The sequence below is a fragment of the Oryctolagus cuniculus genome, chromosome 15 (assembly GCF_051225735.1).
Source record: "Oryctolagus cuniculus isolate XC-2025 breed Fujian yellow rabbit chromosome 15, ASM5122573v1, whole genome shotgun sequence".
Lineage (NCBI taxonomy): Eukaryota > Metazoa > Chordata > Mammalia > Lagomorpha > Leporidae > Oryctolagus > Oryctolagus cuniculus.
Genome location: NC_142881.1, coordinates 36,778,021 through 36,799,433, shown reverse-complemented (window position 1 = coordinate 36,799,433; position 21,413 = coordinate 36,778,021). Strand labels below are relative to the sequence as shown.

At 44.4% G+C, this 21,413-nt stretch overlaps 1 protein-coding gene across 9 annotated transcripts in view; it reads left to right on the top strand.

The window, feature by feature from the left end:
• The window catches only part of LGI1 (leucine rich glioma inactivated 1), a 42,810-nt gene extending 21,764 nt beyond the window's left edge, over positions 1 to 21,046 (top strand). For 4 of the 9 annotated variants that reach the window (XM_089314730.1, XM_089314728.1, XM_089314731.1 and 1 more), the window contains 5 exons: positions 8,984 to 9,055; positions 9,977 to 10,120; positions 11,567 to 11,736; positions 12,019 to 12,183; positions 19,852 to 21,046. In XM_089314730.1, coding sequence (XP_089170856.1) covers positions 8,984 to 9,055; positions 9,977 to 10,120; positions 11,567 to 11,736; positions 12,019 to 12,183; positions 19,852 to 20,687 — 1,387 coding nt within the window. In that variant the 3' untranslated portion in view covers positions 20,688 to 21,046. Of the gene's footprint in view, positions 1 to 8,983; positions 9,056 to 9,976; positions 10,121 to 10,512; positions 10,598 to 11,566; positions 11,737 to 12,018; positions 12,184 to 19,851 lie in introns of all 9 variants that reach the window. The other 5 variants (XM_089314735.1, XM_089314732.1, XM_002718517.6 and 2 more) reach the window with 2 other exon arrangements.
• Positions 21,047 to 21,413: the final 367 nt, after the last annotated feature.

Genomic DNA, 21,413 nt, shown 5'->3' with positions numbered 1-21,413 from the left:
AGCCTTCCAAGAGAGAAGCATTAGTGTGAAGGATCAGACGGTGAAAGGGAAGTCCTAGCTCTCTGAGCTGGTGCTGAAAGTGGTAAGGAGGTTAACAGAGAAAGACAGAGGGTTAAGGTTGACTGAATGAATACAACCCGTTGGTCCCTGCATCCTTATCTCACAGTTATTAGGTTGACTTGTGTGGCGGTGCTACTATTACACTGCTTTTGCTCTACAGAAAAGGCAATGTCATGTGGTGTGTGGTTCCTCTTAGCTAGTTTCTAGCATGTGATACGTACTTTACGAGGAGTATGGCCCACAAAGGAGAGTTAGATACTCATTCATGTATGAGGAGCTAGACGAGTGTGACCTCACTGAGAGCCTTGGTGCCCCAGGTACGGTCTCCTTCCTAATCATGCAAAGGCAGGAAGAAACTTCAAGGTAAATGCCCTTTCTTCCCTTCCTTCTTCTTCTTCCTGTCAAGCAGAGAAGATGGGGTAGGGAGGATTTGAAACCCAACATCCCTCAGCCCACTCAGTTCATCAAATTCATTGTCCATTATTTATGGCTTATCCATAAGTCTGTAATTTGAGTCATCGTTTTATAAGACTGTAGGCTTCAAAGAGCACTTTTCCCCACTTCAGATCAGTTCTTCCTAAAGGCAAACATCCAAGCTGGGGGGAGTCATCCCCTGTCCCCCTAACCTGCCTATACTGCAGGAAGCGTTTACAAAGACTTCTCACATTCCTGACCTCCTTCTAGGCTCCTGGTGACCTTATGAAGGAGACAGAGCAGCCTCCCCAAGGAGAACATAGAGGTACACTCTGAGTTTAAGCTGCTCCCAGTCGGTGAGCGTTAGAGCCAGAAACTGCCCCAGGTCTTTGACGAGACCTCCACTGCTGACTCTGCCCTGTTGGAGAAGGACCAGAAAGCTTTTGTGGAGCTGACTGAATCCTCCCATGAAATGTGATTTCAGGATCCAGTATGACTTGACAAGAAAGAGAAGATCCTGGAGACAAGAGCCCTACCCTTGCGCTTAGTCTCCAAAAGCAGACAGTCCGGATTATGCTTCTCCTTTTAGATCTGGCTGGTGCTCGCTCTGGCCTAATGTGAAATCTGCTGCAGGAGCCTCCCTGAGCATTTGCATAAGTTCAGCTTGTTCCCAACGAAACAGTGACATTTTCTCACCCCTCTCCCAGCCATTTTGGCAGACTGATCTCCTAAAGAGGTATTTGCAGACAACTTGAAAGTTACTCTCCATACTTATCCATCAGACAAGATCCCTCTTCTGTGCAAATTAGCCTTCAGGAAACAGAGATGGGTGGGGGGAGAGGAGGGAGGGAGAGAGGAAAGGAGGGAGAGGGAAAAAGAAGGAGAGGGAGAGAGACTGTTAGTTCCCTACACAGCCTGTCAAATCCTGGGTCTCTCTCTCAGTTTCTATATGATAGTCTGTCCTACACTTATTTAATATTTGATTAGTTTGCATATTTCAGCAAGATTTGAATTTTCTGATAAACACATGTTAATTTTTAATCAGAAAAAAAGAATGAAAACTAGTTTGTGATCAATGATAAAATCTCTAGCCATTTTGTATTAATTTCTGTTAATACCCAAGAGCTTTTGAGTAGCACCCTTAGGTGCTACACGAGTAGCATTGTGGCTAAAGCCCAGGGGAGCCAGGACTGTGTGCATACACGCATGTGTAAACATATTTGGGGAAGACTGTCTTCAACCTACGTGTCTTGTGGAGTTTCTTCTGCTTGAGCAGCATTTTGGGGACACAAAGGACAGATGTGGCAGCCCCCAAACTCAGGATGCCTGCATCCCCCCAATCGGGCACCATGTTTTCATTTCAGCCTCCCCTTGACATGTCTGTAGAGAAGTAGTGTGACATGGTAGCCAAGAAAGTGCTCTCTGCCACTGGCTGCCTGGGTCAGAGCCCGACTTTGCCCCTTATTTAAGTTACGGGGCCTTGGGCAGACCATTCAGACTCACCGTGCATCATATCGCTTATATGTGAATTGGGAAAGATGATCGTAATCTCTGAAAGTGGGACTGGAAGATAACAAGGTACTAAGGAGTATCTATCTCCTGTTTTCAGATTGAATGAGTTAAGAACTAAGAAGTGCTTAGAACAGAGCCTGGTAGGTAGGAAGCGCCATTGTGTAGGAATAAACCCAGACCCACTGCCTAACCTTTCCTAGTGCTGGATCCAGATTCCAGACGCTGCAGTGTGCTTATCCCCTTTAAACATTTCATACGACATTAAAATAACTGTGCTTGGAGCACCGCAGAGCCAGTGAGACACAAACCCAAGCTGAGAATCTGCATTGCAGGGGGGCTGGGAGCACCCCAGATGGCTGTGGGCGTTGCTTTCTTAGCAGCAGAGCCCTGTGGCACTGAAACAAACGTGCTGTCTGAGCTGAGCTGGTCTGCTCTAGAGACTTTCCGGTGGGGCCCAGAGTCAGAATCAGAGATTTCCTCGGTAAACCACAAGAACCCCGAAGTGGAGAGAGCGATGGGCATTTCCGTTGGGGAGGAATGGCTGTCTGCTCTCAGAAGGCCTGAGCCTACTCAGCCAGCTGCAGGGTAGCTCGATGCGCCACTGGGCAAAACCCTGGGTGTTTAAGGACGTGTCCTGGGCAGATCTGAATCAGGACCTAGGGAATGGTGCTCAGGCTGCACTGGTAATTCACGGGGATCTGTGCTGTCTCCCCAACACAGTGTCGTGGCACAGGGATCTTAGAGAAGTAGCCTCTGCTCTTTTCTTTCTCTAGATCGGTGCCCCTTCTCTCATCCACTCCAGATCGCCTCATTCATTCATTCAAAGTATCTATTGAGGCTCACTTTGTGACAGGCACTGTGGATACTGTGGAAAGAAAACCATCCTTCCAGTTATCACTGAAGACTCACCCTAGAAAACTTAACAACGATGAAACATTTCCTCAAAACTCTGATGTCCTTGTGCTCACCCCTCTCTCAGTCAACTCCAGCCCACCCCATCAGATCTTCCACTGCGTTCTTTAACCCTGAGAAAAACATGTCGTCAAATGCATTGACTCTTAACTATTGGCCCAAAGTCCTCCATTCCCTCCTGCCATCTGATGAGTAAAGATGAAACCGTTAGCCTCTCACAGTGAAAATTATAAAGATGTGACTTAATGCAAGCATAGAACTTGGAGATCATTCCAACCAAGTGATCCTTTGCTTTACAGAAAGGGGAAAAGCCCACAGCTCAAACTGACATCCCCTTCCTAGACCGTGTCGTTCACTCTACTCTGTAGCTGTTATGAGGGCACTAAAGCAAGTCTGGCAGATGACGGATCAGCTGGGGTCAGGGCTGGAGGCTGGTTTCCTTAAATCAAGCCACATAGAAGCCTTTGTCCTGACAACTCTGGTGGTCTGCTCTGTCTCCTTCCCTCTTGCTCCATATTATTCTTCCTCTTATTCTTAGGAATTAGGAATCCTCATACTGAGTATTAAAATCCAGCTCCAGTGTTTCCCTCGGACCCTGGCCAGAGCAACCCAGCTAGTAGAGCTTGAGGAAGAGGACGATGTCCCCACAGCAGTTGGAGTTCCTCTCTCTGAGGCCTCCACACTTGAGAGCAGAGAAGACCAGAGACCTTGGGGACCAAGACCAGGGGCACGGCTCTGCAGAATCTCTTCCTCTCAGTGGGCCCTGTACGAGTGCCTGGAAGCTCAATCTGAACAATGGTTTCCTCTCCCAGGGTCATTACTATTTTCCTTCTTTCCAAGAAAATAATTTGTACATTTTTTAAACTTTCCTGCAGAAACTATTATGATTACGTGTGTGTGTGTGTGTGTGTGTGTGTGTGTTAGTAAAAGATGAGACATTCAGGGGTAGATGTCTGCCATGGCAGTTAGGACACTGGTCTACGTGCCCTTGACCCATTTAAGAGTGCCTGGTTTTGATTCCTAGATCTGCCACTTGCCTCCTGCTTCCTGATAATAGAGATCCCAAGAGGCAATGGTGATGGGTCAAGTGATTGGATCTCTGCAAACCATGTGGGAAACCTAGATTGAGTTCCTGGCTGCTGGTTTCGGCCTGGTGCAGCCCTGGGCAGCTGTTGGAATTTAGGGATTGAACTGGTGGATAGGAGCACTCTGCCTCTCAAATTAATAAATAAAATGTTTTAATAGGATGGAACATTTAAGGATAGCATAAAATCCTCTCTATTAGGAAAGGCAGAGAAAAAGATGGCCTTGGGCTCCTAAATTGAGCATTTGATTTTAAATTGAACATTTAATTTTAAATTGAGTTTAGGTATTAAATATCACTGTCTTTGACAACAAAGAAAAAGTTCAGTTTTGTGGTCTTGACACACATAGGCTTAAACAGTTCAGTTGCTGGGAGATTTCTCCAGAAACCATTGCAAGGGTTTGCACATAAAAATACTTGTAGCTATATGTATCAGTTCTCACAACAAATGAAATTCATATTCTTTACTGAGGTTTGCAGATGTCAAAGCAGCAACTGACAAAGATTGATACAGTTGGTTAAAGGCACACTCCTGAGATTGGTTAAAGGCACACTCCTGAGAGCAATGAAGTTCAAATTTAATAAGTGGTCTTGAGATGGAGCCAGCACCAAACCTCTATACTGCAGGAAGTAACACAGGAAACAAGTGCTATGACCAGTCTGACAAAAGACATAGCACACATTGCAACTGGAGCTTCCAGTGAGAGAAGGGAATAAAATATTAAGTCATTATTCTCTAAAGCTGCAAATGAGACAACAGGAAGAAAGAAACGAGGAAAATCTAATCCACATGGTTTTGCTTTCTGGTGCAGGGCTGGAATATGGAAAACCCAATATTGCTAACATCAACCCTAAAATAACCCTAACCTTAACCCATAAAGTGCTGTCTCTACATCTTGAGCTGTTTGAACAACCTAATAGGCTATCAAACGGGCATTTGGTTCTCTTTGCCCTTCCTGTTTGAAGGGCAAACACTGAGCAGCCTTCAGAGATGGTCCCAAGACTTGTCCCTTTGTCTTCCTGGTAACCCTGGCCCAGGATCCTCTGTCAGATGCCCAGGATGATTTTGGCAACCTCACGTTCTCTCACAGCTGGCTCTCGGCTGGCCCCAGAGGGCGAGGGCCTAAAACCAAGTGGAAATTTGTAGGAAACAAGACAGCTCCCTCTGCAGGAGGTCTCATGGGGGCCGCCTGCACGATCTGAGCTCTCAGCTGCCTGAGTCTGACCCCACAGTTGTTCCCACTCCCACCGTGGAGCTTTGGGAACGGATGAACGCATCCAAGTGATTCATAGAGAGTGACTGAGTCCTCATGGGGCAGAAATACATATGTAGTAGGCAACAGGGCCCTTGTCTTCTGATTGTGAGAAACCTGCTTAATGATTAGGAATTCTCACCATCCTGGGCAGGCTGTTAGCCTGGTAGTTAAGACACCAGTTAAGATGGGGCATGAAACATCAGAGTACCTGTTTTTGATACAGGGCTTTGGCTCCTGATTCCAGCTTCCTGCTAATGCAGACCCTGCGAGACAGTGGTCTTGTGGAGTTTAGCTCACATAGTTGAGTTCCTGTCACTCCATATGAGAGATCTAAATGGAGTTTCCTGGCTTCCAGCTTTGGCCTGGCCAGGCTTTGCTATTGTGGGCCCTGGGGGAAGGAACCAGCAGATGAGAGCATTTCTCTCTCTCTCTCTATATATATATCTATATCTATAGATCTACCTATATATCTATATCTCTATATAGATCTATATCTCTATATCTATATAGATATAGATATCTATAGATCTATATCTCTATATATCTATAGATCTATAGATATAGATCTCTCTCTCTCTCTCTCTCTCTCTCTATATATATATATATATATATATAACCAAGCTCTAACCTCAATCAACAGTTTTTATATCTCTTGCTAGAGCTTTCTTTATGCATCTACAGACATACATCCCCCCTCCTCTGGGGAGATTACAGAATCCATACTAACCTCCACATTTCTTTTCACTTAGGCATCACTTCAGGGTATAGCCTGTAGATTGACTTCATTTTTAAAAACCTCCTACAAAACATTCCACGGTCACTGTAAATGAGCATTTATCTACACAACCCTTTATTACTGGGCGTACGCTCTTTCCAATTCTTCTTGCTATGGGCAATGCTAGAGCAAATATCTTTCCCCACCTGTGTGATGCGCTGCCAATACGTCCAATTTCTCTTCACCTGGGGACTGGCACAAGCTCTTACCTGGCCTCATATTTTTCTTCTTACCTTTGAGGTTCTGCTTCTCCCTTCCTTCCACGTGTCCAGTGCATCCTTCCCCCTGCAGCCGTCAGCCTGCCCTAGAAGCTTGCTCTGAATCGGGTCCTGGTTACAGTTTTGTAGTCATCTCCAGGCCCGGTCAGCATTGCTTTCCTATGTCTAAGTCCCTCTGCCTGTTTTCTTTTCATCCAAGTGTCACTTGATGTCATTGGGGCTTCCTTAGGGAAGCTGCCTGAACACCACTTCTCTGGGTCCTGCTTCCTCTTTTCTCTGCCCCTTTTATGAGTCCAGGCAGCCTTCTTGTGCTTACTGTTCACTACACCCAGACATGGGACTCCATCCTGCCCCCTGTAGAAGCAGCCCACTGGGGGTCTGTATTTCACTGACTTTTTGAACGGGGCATCAAAGGGGTGACATTGGCTACAGCAAGTTCATCCACCATTTCTCCCTCTGGCACCCCCCATGCTTCCCTGCTTCCCCCACCCTCTGGTCTGGTCCCCAGAGTGATGCCCCCCTCACCCTGCCCCCATCACAGGAAGTCCTCAGGAAGCTTCTGCCTCATTCCACAGCCAGGCCAGCCTGCTTTTTCTCAGCCCCATCCTCTAGTTCTGGCGAATTAAAAGTCCTCCATCTTGTCATGCAAAAATACCATCTCTCTCTATTCCAAAAGAACATGTAAGTATCTTGCCTGCTGGTTCTGCAGTTGGCCTTGAGCTTGGGCAGGTAAGGCCTAGAGCTCTACTGCTTTGAGTGGAACTTCCAGATTCACCTATTCCTTGCACAGTAACACAAACATGGTTTCTCTTCCTGTGTAACCCTATGGGCAGTACTAATCAATAATTCACTGTTTCATCATTTCATAACCCTCTGTGATCCACCTTCCTCCAAACTTATACCCAATAGTCAGCTGCAGTTCTACTTAGAAGTTAGCCCAGGAAATTTTAACACACATTGTGCCAGAAAATACATTGAGACACATAACTTGGAAGTGACTCTGGACTGACCTCAGACATCAGAAAATCTTCGCAAACAGCAGCCAGTAAGATGAATTTTGGAGACATTCTCCTGAAGGGTCTTCTTTAGCAATGTTATTTCAATGCTGCTAGATGTGGACAGCCATAGCAGTTCATTTGTATGGTCAGTTTCTAAATGTTGTTTCTTGGACAATGTAAATGCAGGACTTCTTGTCTCTTCCTCCCCACCTCCTCCCACTTACTCTTTAAAAAAAAAAAAAGAAAATGAAAAAGATTTATTTAATTTGAAAGGCAGAGTGATAGAAAGGAGAGACAGCTCTTCCATTCGCTGGTTCCCTACCCAAATGGTAGCAATGGCCAGAGCTGGTCCAGGCAGAAGCCAGGAGCCCGGAAATCCATCTGGATCCTCTACCCCTCTTACTCCTTATTGAGAGTAGTTCAGATACCAGGCACCTACATGGGTCATTTTTGTTTTTCAATCATCTTGTGAGATAAGGCACTATTGTCTCCACTTAAACATGAAAAAATAGAGACTTGGAGAAGATGCATAACAAAGTCACACAGCCATGAATGTTGGAGTTGGAATTAGACTTAGTGCAGAAGGACTCCAGAGCCATGTCTTGGATCACAAAATGCTCTGTCACTGAGACTGGAACTTCCTGACTCAGTTTCTAGTTTACTGTCCAAGGTTCATTGAAAGAAAGTTTTCCCATCTCGTAGGAATTTCTAAGTTCAAGAAAAACAACATAGAACTCAGTCTTAAGTGTTTGCACTTAAAAATGCATATTTAATTAGAGGAAGTGGAAGACACAGGAGAATTTTAAGAGTGTTTTAAAGGAAAATTAAGAATTTTCAAAATCTTTGGAGACCAAGAGCATAGGCTTTTTTGTCTTAGTTCCTTTTGGTAGTGAAAAAAAAAAAAAAAAAAAAAAGATACCTCTAAGAAAACTATATAACCTGTGTGTGTGTGGTGCTGTGCCCTTTCCTGACCACAGGAGCACCAGATTTCATGGTTTCTGCCAACCGTACCCATCTCTCTTTCCTTGACACCATCAGGACTATTTCCTACTGGCTCAAGTTGATTAGGGTCATCCTAGTGATTCATGGAAGAACAACTAGAAGGAGAAAGGGAAACAATTTCTGTGACAATAGGCCAAGAATCCGAAGAAGGGGGAAGGAAATGATTAAACTGTTAGTGTGAGTAGCGTTTTCTGGAGTGGAATGAATGGGTTGCAAGGGAAGAAAACATAGAAAGAGAGGATGTGCACTTTGGAAAGAAGAAAGGATGTACTAGGGAAAGGAGAGTGCTATGGGTGCTACCCTTTGGAGGCTGTGTTGTCCCCTGGAGCAAATGAGGAATGGGAAGGGAGGAGGAAGGGCAGCCCAGGAATGAAGTAGGGGCACTGGGGAGGCCACTGGAGATGGACACGGTCAGCAGGTCAGTCATCATTTGTGAGACATCCCTTAGACTGTATATCTGAGAGTGTGGATCTCCTGTTCTGCATAGAAAGATCAATACCCAGGCATCCTCTTGTTGCTGATTTTGTCTTTGTTGTTTTTAACCAACATAAAATGTTACATAAATACTGAGAGTGTTGAAGAGGTCAGAAATTGAAAATACAACAGCAAGAATTGGAGTAGTATTTTAAAAAAGAACTACCATAAGTAATTTAATAGACTGGAACTGAGAGAGGGACTCACACCCAAGCTTTGTCATTAAATGCATGTATTGATTTTGTCACTATGGTTTATATCATTCTTTTGTCTTCCAGGAGCCTCGCAAACAACAATCTCCAGACACTCCCAAAAGACATTTTCAAAGGCCTGGATTCTTTAACAAATGTGTAAGGGGACCTAAGAAATCACTGATTAATTAATTTGCAGTAATTAACAAGGAAACCTGGTATTGATGGCTAGATTTTTTTTAATTGGCTTTAAAATGAAAATTGAATTTTTAAATTAACATTTTAAATTGGCCAAAATTTAAATTTATGTGGACTCACAGCTGAGTCTTCTATGGTGTTTACCATTGGAAATTCTGAATACGTTGTACTCAGGCATTCCTTTAACAAAGTATGTGTCTGTGCACGAGGGGCCATGATAAGGGACTCTGAGGGGGTGGGGGACCCAGACAGAAATTTCAAGCCCTCTTTCTTCTCATGAGGTCCAGGAAATGGGGCTACAGAGGAAAAACATGAAGGAGTCTGGGAAAGTGACCGAGTGAAATGAAAGGTTATACCCATGGGTTGGTTAGTCAGGAGAGAAATGGAGCAGGAAGTTGGGGGAGGGCGGAAAGTTTGCCTTTTCTCTCATTAGGCTGAACAACAACTTCTGGGCTTAATCCCCAGGAATTTGGCTTAAACCCCAGGAAGGGAATGAACTTAATTATTTTTGACCCTTTTTCAAACAAAAGAGCTTTCAAGCTTTGACTTTTAAGCCTCTGAGTGAAAGATCTTTGCAAGGAATTTGTATATTTTGCTGTAAGCAAAGCAAGTACTATATGCTGAACCCTCTCAAAAGCAATTTAGTTTCATTAAGTGCCTTCCAGAGCAGGAATAGGGTATTTAAATGTCATAAGGTAGAATACAGGAGCAAATGAAAGGATATATGGAAACGAAAGGATTTATTATTATTATTATTCAGGTACTATATATTCAAAACAACTTTTCTCCAATAACAGAAAAATCTGTCAAGCATTTTCTTCTAAGCCCAGTATTTAACTTCAGATCAAGAAGTTAATGAAAAACTTTCTTTGTTCCTTGCAGTATTCCCCTAGCCCCTCCTCCATGCCTATTGCCCCAATTCCTGAATGATGGTTTATTTCCTTGTGAGTGCCAGAATCAAGACACTTCCAAGAGAGACCCGGGGAGGCCACAGTTATATGATCTGCTTTACAATAGCCCAGAAGGGTGGGCGCTCATTATTCAGGGTCAGAGTACCCTTGGGAGATGAGGTCAGTTCTGGGAATGCTTTGGAACTTAGATGATGCTTCATGGCCATTTTGGGAGGGAGCTCCTTGGGAGCCCTTCAGCCCATTGCTAGGTCAGTGTGTACCTCCATACCATTAGGGAGGGAGGAAGGGAGGGAGAGAGAGAGAAACACTTGAAATAGACTCAGTCTGCCCAGGAAATCTCACAAGGGATTTGGCCTCTTGGGTCTACTCTGATGTGCCCAAATAAAGGATTATCATGGAAGTACAGGGATCCGTGACAATTTGCCTTTTCGTGGATTTCTTGGTTTTGTTGAACATATCCCCTTACAAGAACATTTTTAAATTATTTATGTGCTATGTAAAGAGTAGGCAGCACCTATCTTAGGAATTCTGTGTGACCAGAAAAGGAGATGGAATTCCTGAACATCAGCAATGCACATAAACAGAGAACTTGGTGAGTCGGGGTCATACGTGGAAATTTCAGCTAAGATCTATCATTATTACAGCCATGAGCTGTTGTATGTCTGCATTAGCTCTTCTGTGTCAAAGTCATTTCCTACTAAGATTGAGCTTGTAGACCACCTAGTAGGATTGGGATTAATTTTGTCTGTGAGGAAGAAAAAAAGCCAATAGATCATTCAACTTAATCAAATGCCGTATTATAATCACAGCATTTTATCCTATACACCTTTGCTATGTGCCACAAGCCACTTCAGTTCACTAAGCATTTGAAATATGCTTCTAGTGCAACTGGGGAACTGAATTCAAAATTTTCCTTAATTTTCTAAAAATTAAATTTAGAATTGAAAACTCTCCAATTCAACTACTGAAAAACTTTCAGGTATGTTTGGAACAACTTAGATGCGCAAACCTATGTTTTAACTCTAAATTTTGGGACATCCAAATATACATATTTCTGATGAGAATTTAGCATCTGAATTACTTTGTAATTATAAAATACATAGTGAATTCAAAGATTTAATATAAAAATGAATGTAAATGTCTTGATAATGTTCATATTAATTACATATCAAAATAACATGTTAAAGTGTTAGGTTAAATGAAACATATTAGAGATACTAGCAATTACAACAGTTTCTTTTTCCTTTGTTTAAAATGGCTATAGGAAAGTTTGAATTACATACAGGGTCCACAGGCCGTTGACAGCATAGTCCTAGATGGAGCTGCCTTTAACTCCAAGCAGTAGTAAGTTATGAAGGTCCATTGATTGGAATGTCTGTCCTTCCAGGGGGCATTGAGTTCTCGGAACTCAAAGTGAGTAATCAGAGAATTCAAGGGCGATTATGAGGCATGCGATAAAGGCAGGGAAGGTCATTCTACACATGCTGGTTGCTTAGGTCGAAATCATGCCTGTTCTGGGAGGGCCCTTGTACTGCAAAAGCAGCTGAAATTTGTCTTCCAGGGACCTGAGAGGGAATTCATTCAATTGTGACTGTAAACTGAAGTGGTTGGTAGAATGGCTCAGCCACACCAATGCCACTGTGGAAGACATCTACTGTGAAGGCCCCCCAGAATACAAGAAACGCAAAATCAATAGTCTCTCCTCCAAGGATTTTGATTGCATCATTACCGGTAAGAAGCTCAAAATCATTTTACTTCATAAAATCAAAATAAAGACTACAGTATTTTTTGCATTTGTAGGAACTGGTTTTATTTTTTTTTTTATATCTGAAAAACCAACTGAGCAATTTTATTTAAAAAAATTAGAAACAATTAACACTTTGTGTGTTTAAAAGCAATGTAAATTAGCATCTGACTATTTCTATAAAATCAATGTCTCTATGGATATGTGAGATCTGGCTAAGGAAAACATATTGCCTCACAGTTAGTCATCATCATTTCCTATTTTTGCAGAGTTTGCGAAGTCTCAAGACCTGCCTTATCAATCACTGTCCATAGATACCTTTTCTTATATGAATGACGAGTATGTTGTCATTGCTCAACCTTTTACGGGAAAATGCATTTTCCTTGAATGGGACCATGTAGAAAAGACCTTTCGGAATTATGACAACATTACAGGTATGCAAAGCCCAATAATATTTTGAGCAGCAAGTTAAACAGCTTTGGCCAAGAGCAGCAGAAAAAGATGAGTAGCATGAGGGAATGCTTGAAGCAGGCTCAAAGACATTTGAATTCCAAGTTTACCTTTTATGAAGTGATCGGTTGTTGTTCTTCAAGCCTCACTTCCTCACTCATAGATGAGAATCATACCTAACTCACAGGGTAGTTAGTGAGACACTGTGATCATGCATTCAAGGAACTTAGCTTAGGAGTTCGCATACCAAATAAACAGTAAGAGTTGGATTATTTTTCTCCAAAGAAAAATAATAATGACTCTGAGTTCTAATCTGGGTTCTGCCATAATCTACCTGGGCCAGCCACTCACACCCACTGGGTCCCCTTTTTTCTTTTCTTCTTTTTTAAAAATTGATTTATTTGAGAGGTACAGAGACAGAGAATAGAATCTTTCATTTGTTTGTTGACTCCCCAAATACACGCAATGGCCAGGGCTGGGCCTGGTCAAAGCCAGGAGCCAAAAACTCAATGTAGATCTCCCACATGGGTGGCAGGGATCCAGTTACTTAAGCTGACACCTCTCCTTCAGGCTCTGCATCAGCAGGAAGCTGGAGTCAGGAGCTGGAGCCAGCCATAAAGTCCAGGCTGTTCAGTTTGGGAGGCCCATGTCCTGACCAGCATCTTAACGACCACACCAAACACCCAAACCCCTTTTAAATACAAAATCAGGTTATTTTAGATCTACAACTCTCAAATTTTGTTCCAGCAACATTTCTTCTATAAAATTATTAATGCATGCATTATAACAATGGGTTCTGTGGTTTAATAAGTCTATGTGTCATCCTTCCCTCTTGGAGATTCATAATATATAAGGGATCATCAAAAAGCCCATAGAAAATGCATATTATAAATAAACTATGCTGAATCTCAAAAAGTTATTGAACCAAAATAAGCTTATCTTATCATTTCATTTTCCACAAAGTTTTTGAAGTACTCTAGTGTATACAAAAAGCTATGAGAAGCCTAATCCTCTGCCTTGCGGCGCCGGCACACCGGGTTCTAGTCCCGGTCGGGGCGCCGGATTCTGTCCTGGTTGCCCCTCTTCCAGGCTAGCTCTCTGCTGTGGCCAGGGAGTGCAGTGGAGGATGGCCCAAGTGCTTGGGCCCTGCACCCCATGGGAGACCAGGAGAAGCACCTGGCTCCTGCCATCGGATCAGCGTGGTGCGCTGGCCGCAGCGGCCATTGGAGGGTGAACCAACGGCAAAAGGAAGACCTTTCTCTCTGTCTCTCCCTTTCTCTCACTGTCCACTCTGCCTGTCAAAAAAAAAAAAAAAAAAAAAAAAGCTATGAGAAGTCCTGCAGTGAGAAAACCTATTTCCGCTACTTTTCACAATTAACTTGGCTATGAAATTAATTTATTTTATTTTTTAAGTTACTCTGCATTTTTAAATTCTTTTTTATTAATATAAAGAGAACAGATTTCATAGGTACATCTAAGATAGCCATACACCCCTCCCTTTGCTTGTATCTCCCACTATCCTCCTCCTTCCTTCCTTTTTTCTTCTTTAATTTTTGCAAAGACATGCTTTCAATCCACTCTATAATCTCAGGCTTAATTCACCACTAGCTATTATATTTAACAAGTAAAAGTAGGAAGATGACAGAGCCACAGAAGTATAAACAAGGGCTAAGAACTACAATCACTTTACAGGATGACCACGTCATTCCTACACATTTTTTTGCATTTTATGTTACCTACGACGACATATTGGAGAGAACGTATGATATTTGTCTTTTGGGGACTGGGCTATTTCACTAAGCATAATGGTTTCCAGTTGCATCCATTTTGTTGCAAACAACAGGATTTCATTCTTTTTTTGTGGCAGAGTAGTATTCCATAGTGTGTATATACCATATTTTCTTTATCCAGTCATCAGTTGATGGATATATGGGTTGATTCTATATCTCAGCTATTGTGAATTGAGCTGCAATAAACATGGGGGTACAGATAACTCTTTCATATGATGGTTTCATTTCATTTGGGTGATTCCCAGGAGTGAGATGGCTGGGTCAAATGGTATATCTATTTTCAGATTTCTGAGAAATCTCCATACTGTCTTCCATAATGGTTGTACTAGTTTACATTCTCACTATTTTGGTTGATAGCTATTCTAACTGGGGTGAGGTGGAATCTCATTGTGGTCTTTATTTGCATTTCTCTGATGGCTAGTGATCCTGAGGGAATCTAATTAAATACATGAAATGTAATCTAGTACATGAAAACTTCTAGTGAGGTTTTTTTTTTTTTTTTTTTTTTTTTTGGACAGGCATAGTGGATAGAGAGAGAGAGAGAGAGAGAAAGGTCTTCCTTTTTGCCATTGGTTCACCCTCCAATGGCCGCCACGGCCGGCACGCTGTGGCCGGCGCACCGCGCTGATCCAAAGCCAGGAGCCAGGTGCTTCTCCTGGTCTCCCATGGGGTGCAGGGCCCAAGCACCTGGGCCATCCTCCACTGCCTTCCCGGGCCACAGCAGAGAGCTGGCCTGGAAGAGGGGCAACCGGGACAGAATCCGGCGCCCCGACCGGGACTAAAACCCGGTGTACCGGCGCCGCTAGGCGGAGGATTAGCCTATTGAGCCGTGGCGCCGGCCTAGTGAGATCTCTTAAGTTTCTTGCTTCAATTTTCTGGAATTAAAAGATGCTTATTCTGGTGCAAAATTTTTGAAATCTATGCATAAATTTTTTTATAATATATATTTTCTGGGAACTATTTTATTAATATAAAGAGAACATATTTCACATGTTTCATAGATATAATTCCAAGAAGATAACCATACTTCCCACCCTTCCTCCCTCTACTTCAACAATTTTTAAAATTACATGTCATAAAGCAGACCAAACTCCTCCTGGATTGTTTCCATCAGCTTTAGCTTTAACGTCTTTAAATCTGATCCAAAGAGCACTCAAACTTCCCCATCAAAGGTCACCCCTTAGAAAAGACTTGGATGATCACAACTGGATTTTGCTGGTGCTCATCAGCCCCACTACTCAAAGGATCAAGACAGACCCAGGGCCTGCTTGAGACTGAGGTTGTCCAGAGGGTGGAGTCTCTTCCAAATTGAGACCTTTTTAGAACCCTCCTCCTTTCCCAAGGAAGAAGGGTGCACTCCCCTCCTCCTGGAGCCCTGTGGACTACAGCAGGGTTTTGTGCAGGCTACCCCAGGTTCTTCTTACTGTGTACAGTCATAGTTGCTTTGGATGAGTCCTTAGCACTTGCAGACTTTCTGAGGGCGCCTCAGAGCTCATGTCCCATAAGATCATGTCTTGATCCATTCCTGCTCTTGTTACAGAAGTATCTTAGACTGAGTAACTTATACAAAATGGAAATTCATTTCCCACCATTCTGGAGGCTGGGAAGTCTAAGATCCAGTCACTGGCACGATTGGTGTCTGGTGAGGGCTGTCGCTCCCCCTCTTCGTGGGGGAGCAACACTGAACCCTGCGCTGTTCTTTCTTCTGCTCGGCCCTCCCCGGGTTTGCTGCTGGTTCTTCCCGGGTTGGCTACTATCCCTTCCACCTCCGTGGAAGGGCAGTTCCCCCTGGCCGCATTCCCCACTTCCGCAGGGGAGCGGCACTCCGCCGGCCGGTTCTCTGGGGGGCTGCACGGGTGTTCCTTCAGCTAGATGTTCCCCATAGATGTTCCTGGTGCATGCCGTCTCTCTCCTCCTTTATAGTCCTCCTCCGCCAATCCCAACTCGGCTGAGTACGCTGCTCTCCAATCAGGAGCAAGTCCTACAGTTAATTGGTTGAACTGGAGGCAGCTGTGCGGAAGCTGTTTACTTCTCTCCCAGCGCCATATTGTGGGAGAGCAGATGCATAGAATAAGTCCTAATTCGAGTAACAGTCTAGTCCGGATTGCTCCCCACAGATCCCCCTTTCTTTTTATTTTTTAGCGTTGATACGCGCCTGTCTTCGGTGTCCCGCAGCACACACTCTGCTGTACTTGCTAGAGTTGCCACAGGCTCTTACAAGTCCTATCAATCAGGAAAACCGAATCCGGGTCCTCTCTTCGCCATGTTGTGAGGAGGTTTTTAGGCGCTGATGCGTGCCTGTGTTCGGTGCCCTGCAGCGCATGCTCTGCTCTGCCCGCAGGGGACTTACAAGACCTATCAGGCAAACCGAATCCAAGCCTTCTCATTGCCTTATTGTGGGGGAGACTTATTAGTGTTGGTTCGTGCCTATCTTCGGTGACCTGCAGCTCATACTCTGGTCGAGCTTTGCTGGCGCTTACCGCCTTAAATCAGGCAGACCGAATCCAAGCCTTCTAATTGGCATGTTGAGGGGAGGCCTTATTTTTCTCTATTTCTCTATCTCCGGGCATTTCTATTTCTCCCATTTTACTTCTGTCTGCCAACATTCCTATTTCTCTTTTACTTCTAAACTTCTGTTTCTCTTATCCCCGCAGCTTTCCGGCACCTCGCCCCGCCGGCGGGTTCCCGGCTCTGCACCGCTTCAGCCCGCGCGCCTCTCTCATCTGCGCAGCTTCCCGGCTTTGCGCAGCTCGGCTTTGCGCGCTCCGCGGTCTCCACGCTTAACCCTTTCGCGTCTGAACCACGGCCTACGCCAGCGTTCCCTATCTATTCACGCCCCGTGCTCTCTCTGCACGCGGCGGCTTCCGCGAGTAACACAGCGTAGCTTGCGTCTCCGCCACTAGGATTCAATCCAAGTTCCCCGGGCTAGCCTGGCGAATTCAACCCAGCGTACGTCTCCGCCCCACGGTTTGGCTTCCCGTCCTTTGCTCCCCGGGCTAACCAGACGGATCCCAACCTGGCTCACGTTTCAGCTTCTGGCTTCAACTTTTCGCCCCCTATTCCCGGGCTAACTTGAGAACCCCAAAGTGGCTTCCGTTTCCGCCTCGGCCTGCCCCCCGCGGCTTCAATTTCCCTAACACTTTTCTCTACCCGGTATGTTTCCCTAAGTTTTCTTCCAACAATATTCCTCCCTCATTTCTCCTGGCCTCTCCCCACAGTCCGCGTCCGAGTCTGTTTGTTCTAGCTTTCACTTTCGCTTTCGACCTTAGAGATTCCTCCCAGCTTCCCCCCGTAGTCCGTATCCGAGTCTATGCCTAGGCTTTCAATAGCTTCTTCCGGCACCCTTTTCGTCCGGCTTTTCCCTAGGCTGTTTGCTAATCTCTCTCTCCGGTAATTTCCCAGTTCTTCCCGTTTCTTCCCTCCTAAGTTTCATATCCGTCCTAGGTTTCCTATCCGAGTCAGGTTTCCTATCCGAGTCACGGCACCATTATGTCGCTCCCCCTCTTCGTGGGGGAGCAACACTGAACCCTGCGCTGTTCTTTCGTCTGCTCGGCCCTCCCCGGGTTTGCTGCTGGTTCTTCCCGGGTTGGCTACTATCCCTTCCACCTCCGTGGAAGGGCAGTTCCCCCTGGCCGCATTCCCCACTTCCGCAGGGGAGCGGCACTCCGCCGGCCGGTTCTCTGGGGGGCTGCACGGGTGTTCCTTCAGCTAGATGTTCCCCATAGATGTTCCTGGTGCATGCCGTCTCTCTCCTCCTTTATAGTCCTCCTCCGCCAATCCCAACTCGGCTGAGTACGCTGCTCTCCAATCAGGAGCAAGTCCTACAGTTAATTGGTTGAACTGGAGGCAGCTGTGCGGAAGCTGTTTACTTCTCTCCCAGCGCCATATTGTGGGAGAGCAGATGCATAGAATAAGTCCTAATTCGAGTAACAGTCTAGTCCGGATTGCTCCCCACAAGGGCTTGCTTGCTGTTTCAAAAATGATACCTAGGGAAAGGCATTGTGCCGCAGTAGGTTAAGCCACCACGTGGGATACCCAAATCCTCTATCCGAGTGCCTGGCTTGAGTCCTTCCTTCATTTCTGATCCAGCTTCCTACTAATGTGCATGCTGGGAGACAGCAGGTGGGAGCTCAACCTGGGTCCGTAACACCCATGTGGGAGACCCAGATGGAGTTCCCAGCTCCTGCCTTTGGTTGGCTCAGCCTTGGCTTTTGTAAGCATTTGGAGAATGAACCAGCAGAAGAAAGCTGGCTTGCTTTCACTCTCTGTGCATGTCTCTCTTTGAAATGAACTTTTAAAAATGATTAAAAGCTTAAAAAATAAAAGATGGTGACTTTTCTCTGTGTTCACATGGCAGAAAGACAAAAAAGGGCCACACAAACCTTTTTATAAGCCTTTTTATAAGGGCATTACTCACCTCCTACTAGTCCTACTTCTTAACACTATTACACTGGGGACAAGTCTTTACATAAATTTTTCAGAGACACAAATATTTAAACCATAGCAGATAACACACATATGTCATAGACAGTCACTACCCTTGCTCCTGAGACAGACATTACTAATCTATCATGATGCTCTTTCTTGCTTAGTAGAGACATACCCACAGAATCCTTCACAACACAGTTTTCCAAGTAGTCACTACTAGTCAGTCAATAAATATTGGTGCATGTGTTGAAGTCTAGTTGGCCAATCCCTGATCTCATTGCACAGAAGAGAAAACTGAACCTCAGAGAAGTTAAGTCATCTTCCCAAGTCCATACAATCAATTTAGTTCTGAAGAGAGTCAGGCATAAAATAATTTTGTCATAGATGCAATCAGTTAGTAGAAAGAGTTGATGTATAACATTTTGTCTTATAGCCCTTATAGCTTCCATTAGAATAGGGCTGGAGCTCAAATTTGCCCTGCCCACCTTGTATTTTCTAGAATCAAGCTCTTTCTAGGAGATCAGAATCCACTGATAAACATCAAATCTTACCAAAAGGATGCCAAGCTAGGCCACGGGCAGACCTCACACCATTTTTCTGAGATTTCCCAAAATAACTTTATGGTGCAATACCCACGGTTATACCCATCTTTCACAGTTCTCAAAGATTCCACTTCTTTTTCTTCTCTCCTGCCACTAGTCACCGAAAGCTTCCAAAAGTGACAAGTGACCTCTCCTTCCTTCCCTGGAACATTCTAGAGCAGGAAGCAGTTTATACTGAATGCAAGCCAATACAGGCAAAGCTGTGGGCGCCCCAGATCACAGCTCTGGTCTTTGTTGGGTGGTTCTAGAACCTTTGAGAGCCTAGCCCAAGATGAAAGTCCCAGGACAGTGAAGCTCTCCCCGGCTTGTCTCTTGCCTAGAAACACTAGTAAGCTTGGGTTGGAATCTCAATTCTGCCATCTGCTAGCTGGACTTGGCCTATTTGAGCTTCAGCTTACTCATCTGGAGAAGGGAAGATAAGGATCATCTCTTACGATTGTTGGGAAATTTAATGAGATGATTTACTGAAGCACAGAGTCAGCACTCAATAAATGGTAGTTTTTGTTGGAATCACTGAGACTGACTTACAATATGTCAGAGAAAGCAATACTTCCTTCCTGAAGAACACAAGAAAACAAGGGCTGTAGCCCCATGTAGCCTCATGTGTCTGGAACGTGCAGAGCAGGTTGGATGTGACTGACAGCTCAGTTGTCGGTAACAAGGGGCAAAGGTGCAGATCTGCAGGGCACTGCTGCCATCGCCTTGGAGGTCTGCCTTGCCTAATCACCTAAGGAAATCTCCCTTCAGGCTGACTTTGGTGGGGGTTGGATGGCCCCAGCATGCTCCCAAAGAGGATGGCCACACAACTAATCTCTCACTTGTCTTTTCCCAGGCACGTCCACTGTAGTGTGCAAGCCCATAGTCATTGAAACTCAGCTCTATGTTATTGTGGCCCAGCTGTTTGGTGGCTCTCATATCTATAAACGAGACGGTTTTGCAAATAAATTCATAAAAATCCAGGATATTGAAATTCTCAAAATCCGAAAGCCCAATGACATTGAAACATTCAAGATTGAAAACAACTGGTACTTTGTGGTTGCTGACAGTTCAAAAGCTGGTTTTACTACCATTTACAAATGGAACGGAAATGGATTCTACTCCCATCAATCCTTACACGCCTGGTACAGGGACACTGATGTGGAATATCTAGAAATAGCCAGAACACCTCAGACTCTCAGAACGCCTCACCTAATCCTGTCCAGTAGCTCCCAGCGTCCTGTAATTTATCAGTGGAACAAAGCAACACAATTATTCACTAACCAAACTGACATTCCCAACATGGAGGACGTGTATGCAGTAAAGCACTTCTCAGTGAAAGGCGATGTGTACATCTGCTTGACACGATTCATTGGTGACTCCAAAGTCATGAAATGGGGAGGCTCCTCATTTCTCGATATCCAGCGAATGCCATCGCGGGGCTCCATGGTGTTCCAGCCTCTTCAGATAAATAATTATCAATATGCAATCCTCGGAAGTGATTACTCCTTCACTCAAGTATATAACTGGGATGCAGAGAAGGCCAAGTTTGTGAAATTTCAGGAATTAAATGTTCAGGCACCAAGGTCATTCACGCATGTGTCCATTAATAAGCGTAATTTTCTTTTTGCTTCCAGTTTTAAGGGAAATACACAGATTTACAAACATGTCATAGTTGACTTAAGCGCATGAGACACCAAATTCTGTGGCTGCCATCAGAAACTTTCTACAGTCCATGACCTGGATGAACTCAATGCATGATGACTGTTCTTATCACACTCGCAAATGAATGAATGCCTTTAAACATTGAGACTGCTAGAACCAAGCACTACCAGTATCTCCATCCTTAACTGTCCAGTCCAGTGGTGTGGGAAGTTACTTTTTCTAAGACAAAACTTAATTGTGTAACTGTTCTTTGCAGTGAAGATGTGTAAAAAAGCGTTTAATGGTATCTGTTACTCCAAAAAGAAATATTAATATGTACTTTTCCATTTATTTATTCATGTGTTCAGAAACAACTGCCAAATAAAATGTTTACATTTTCTTTCATATCCCAAAGGTAATCATTGATAGGAGTGGTTATAGTCTTGTTGATGATATGTTGGAGAAATAGTTTCATACAGTTGCGTTCTATTTGGATGAAGGATTTTAGAATTGTTTTTATTTGAGAGACAGAGAGACAGTGCCTATCCACTGGCTATAGCCTCAGATGTCCACAATGGCCAGGGGTCAGCCTGGGCTGGGGCCAGGAGCTGGAAACTCAATCCAGATCTCCCAAATGGGCAGCTGGAGCCCAGTAACTACATTATCTGCTGCCTCCTAGGGACTACAATAGCAAGAAACTAGAGTCAGCAGCTGCAGTTGGGAATCAAACTCAGGTACTCCAATGCAAGACACAGGCATTTGAACTGCTAAGCT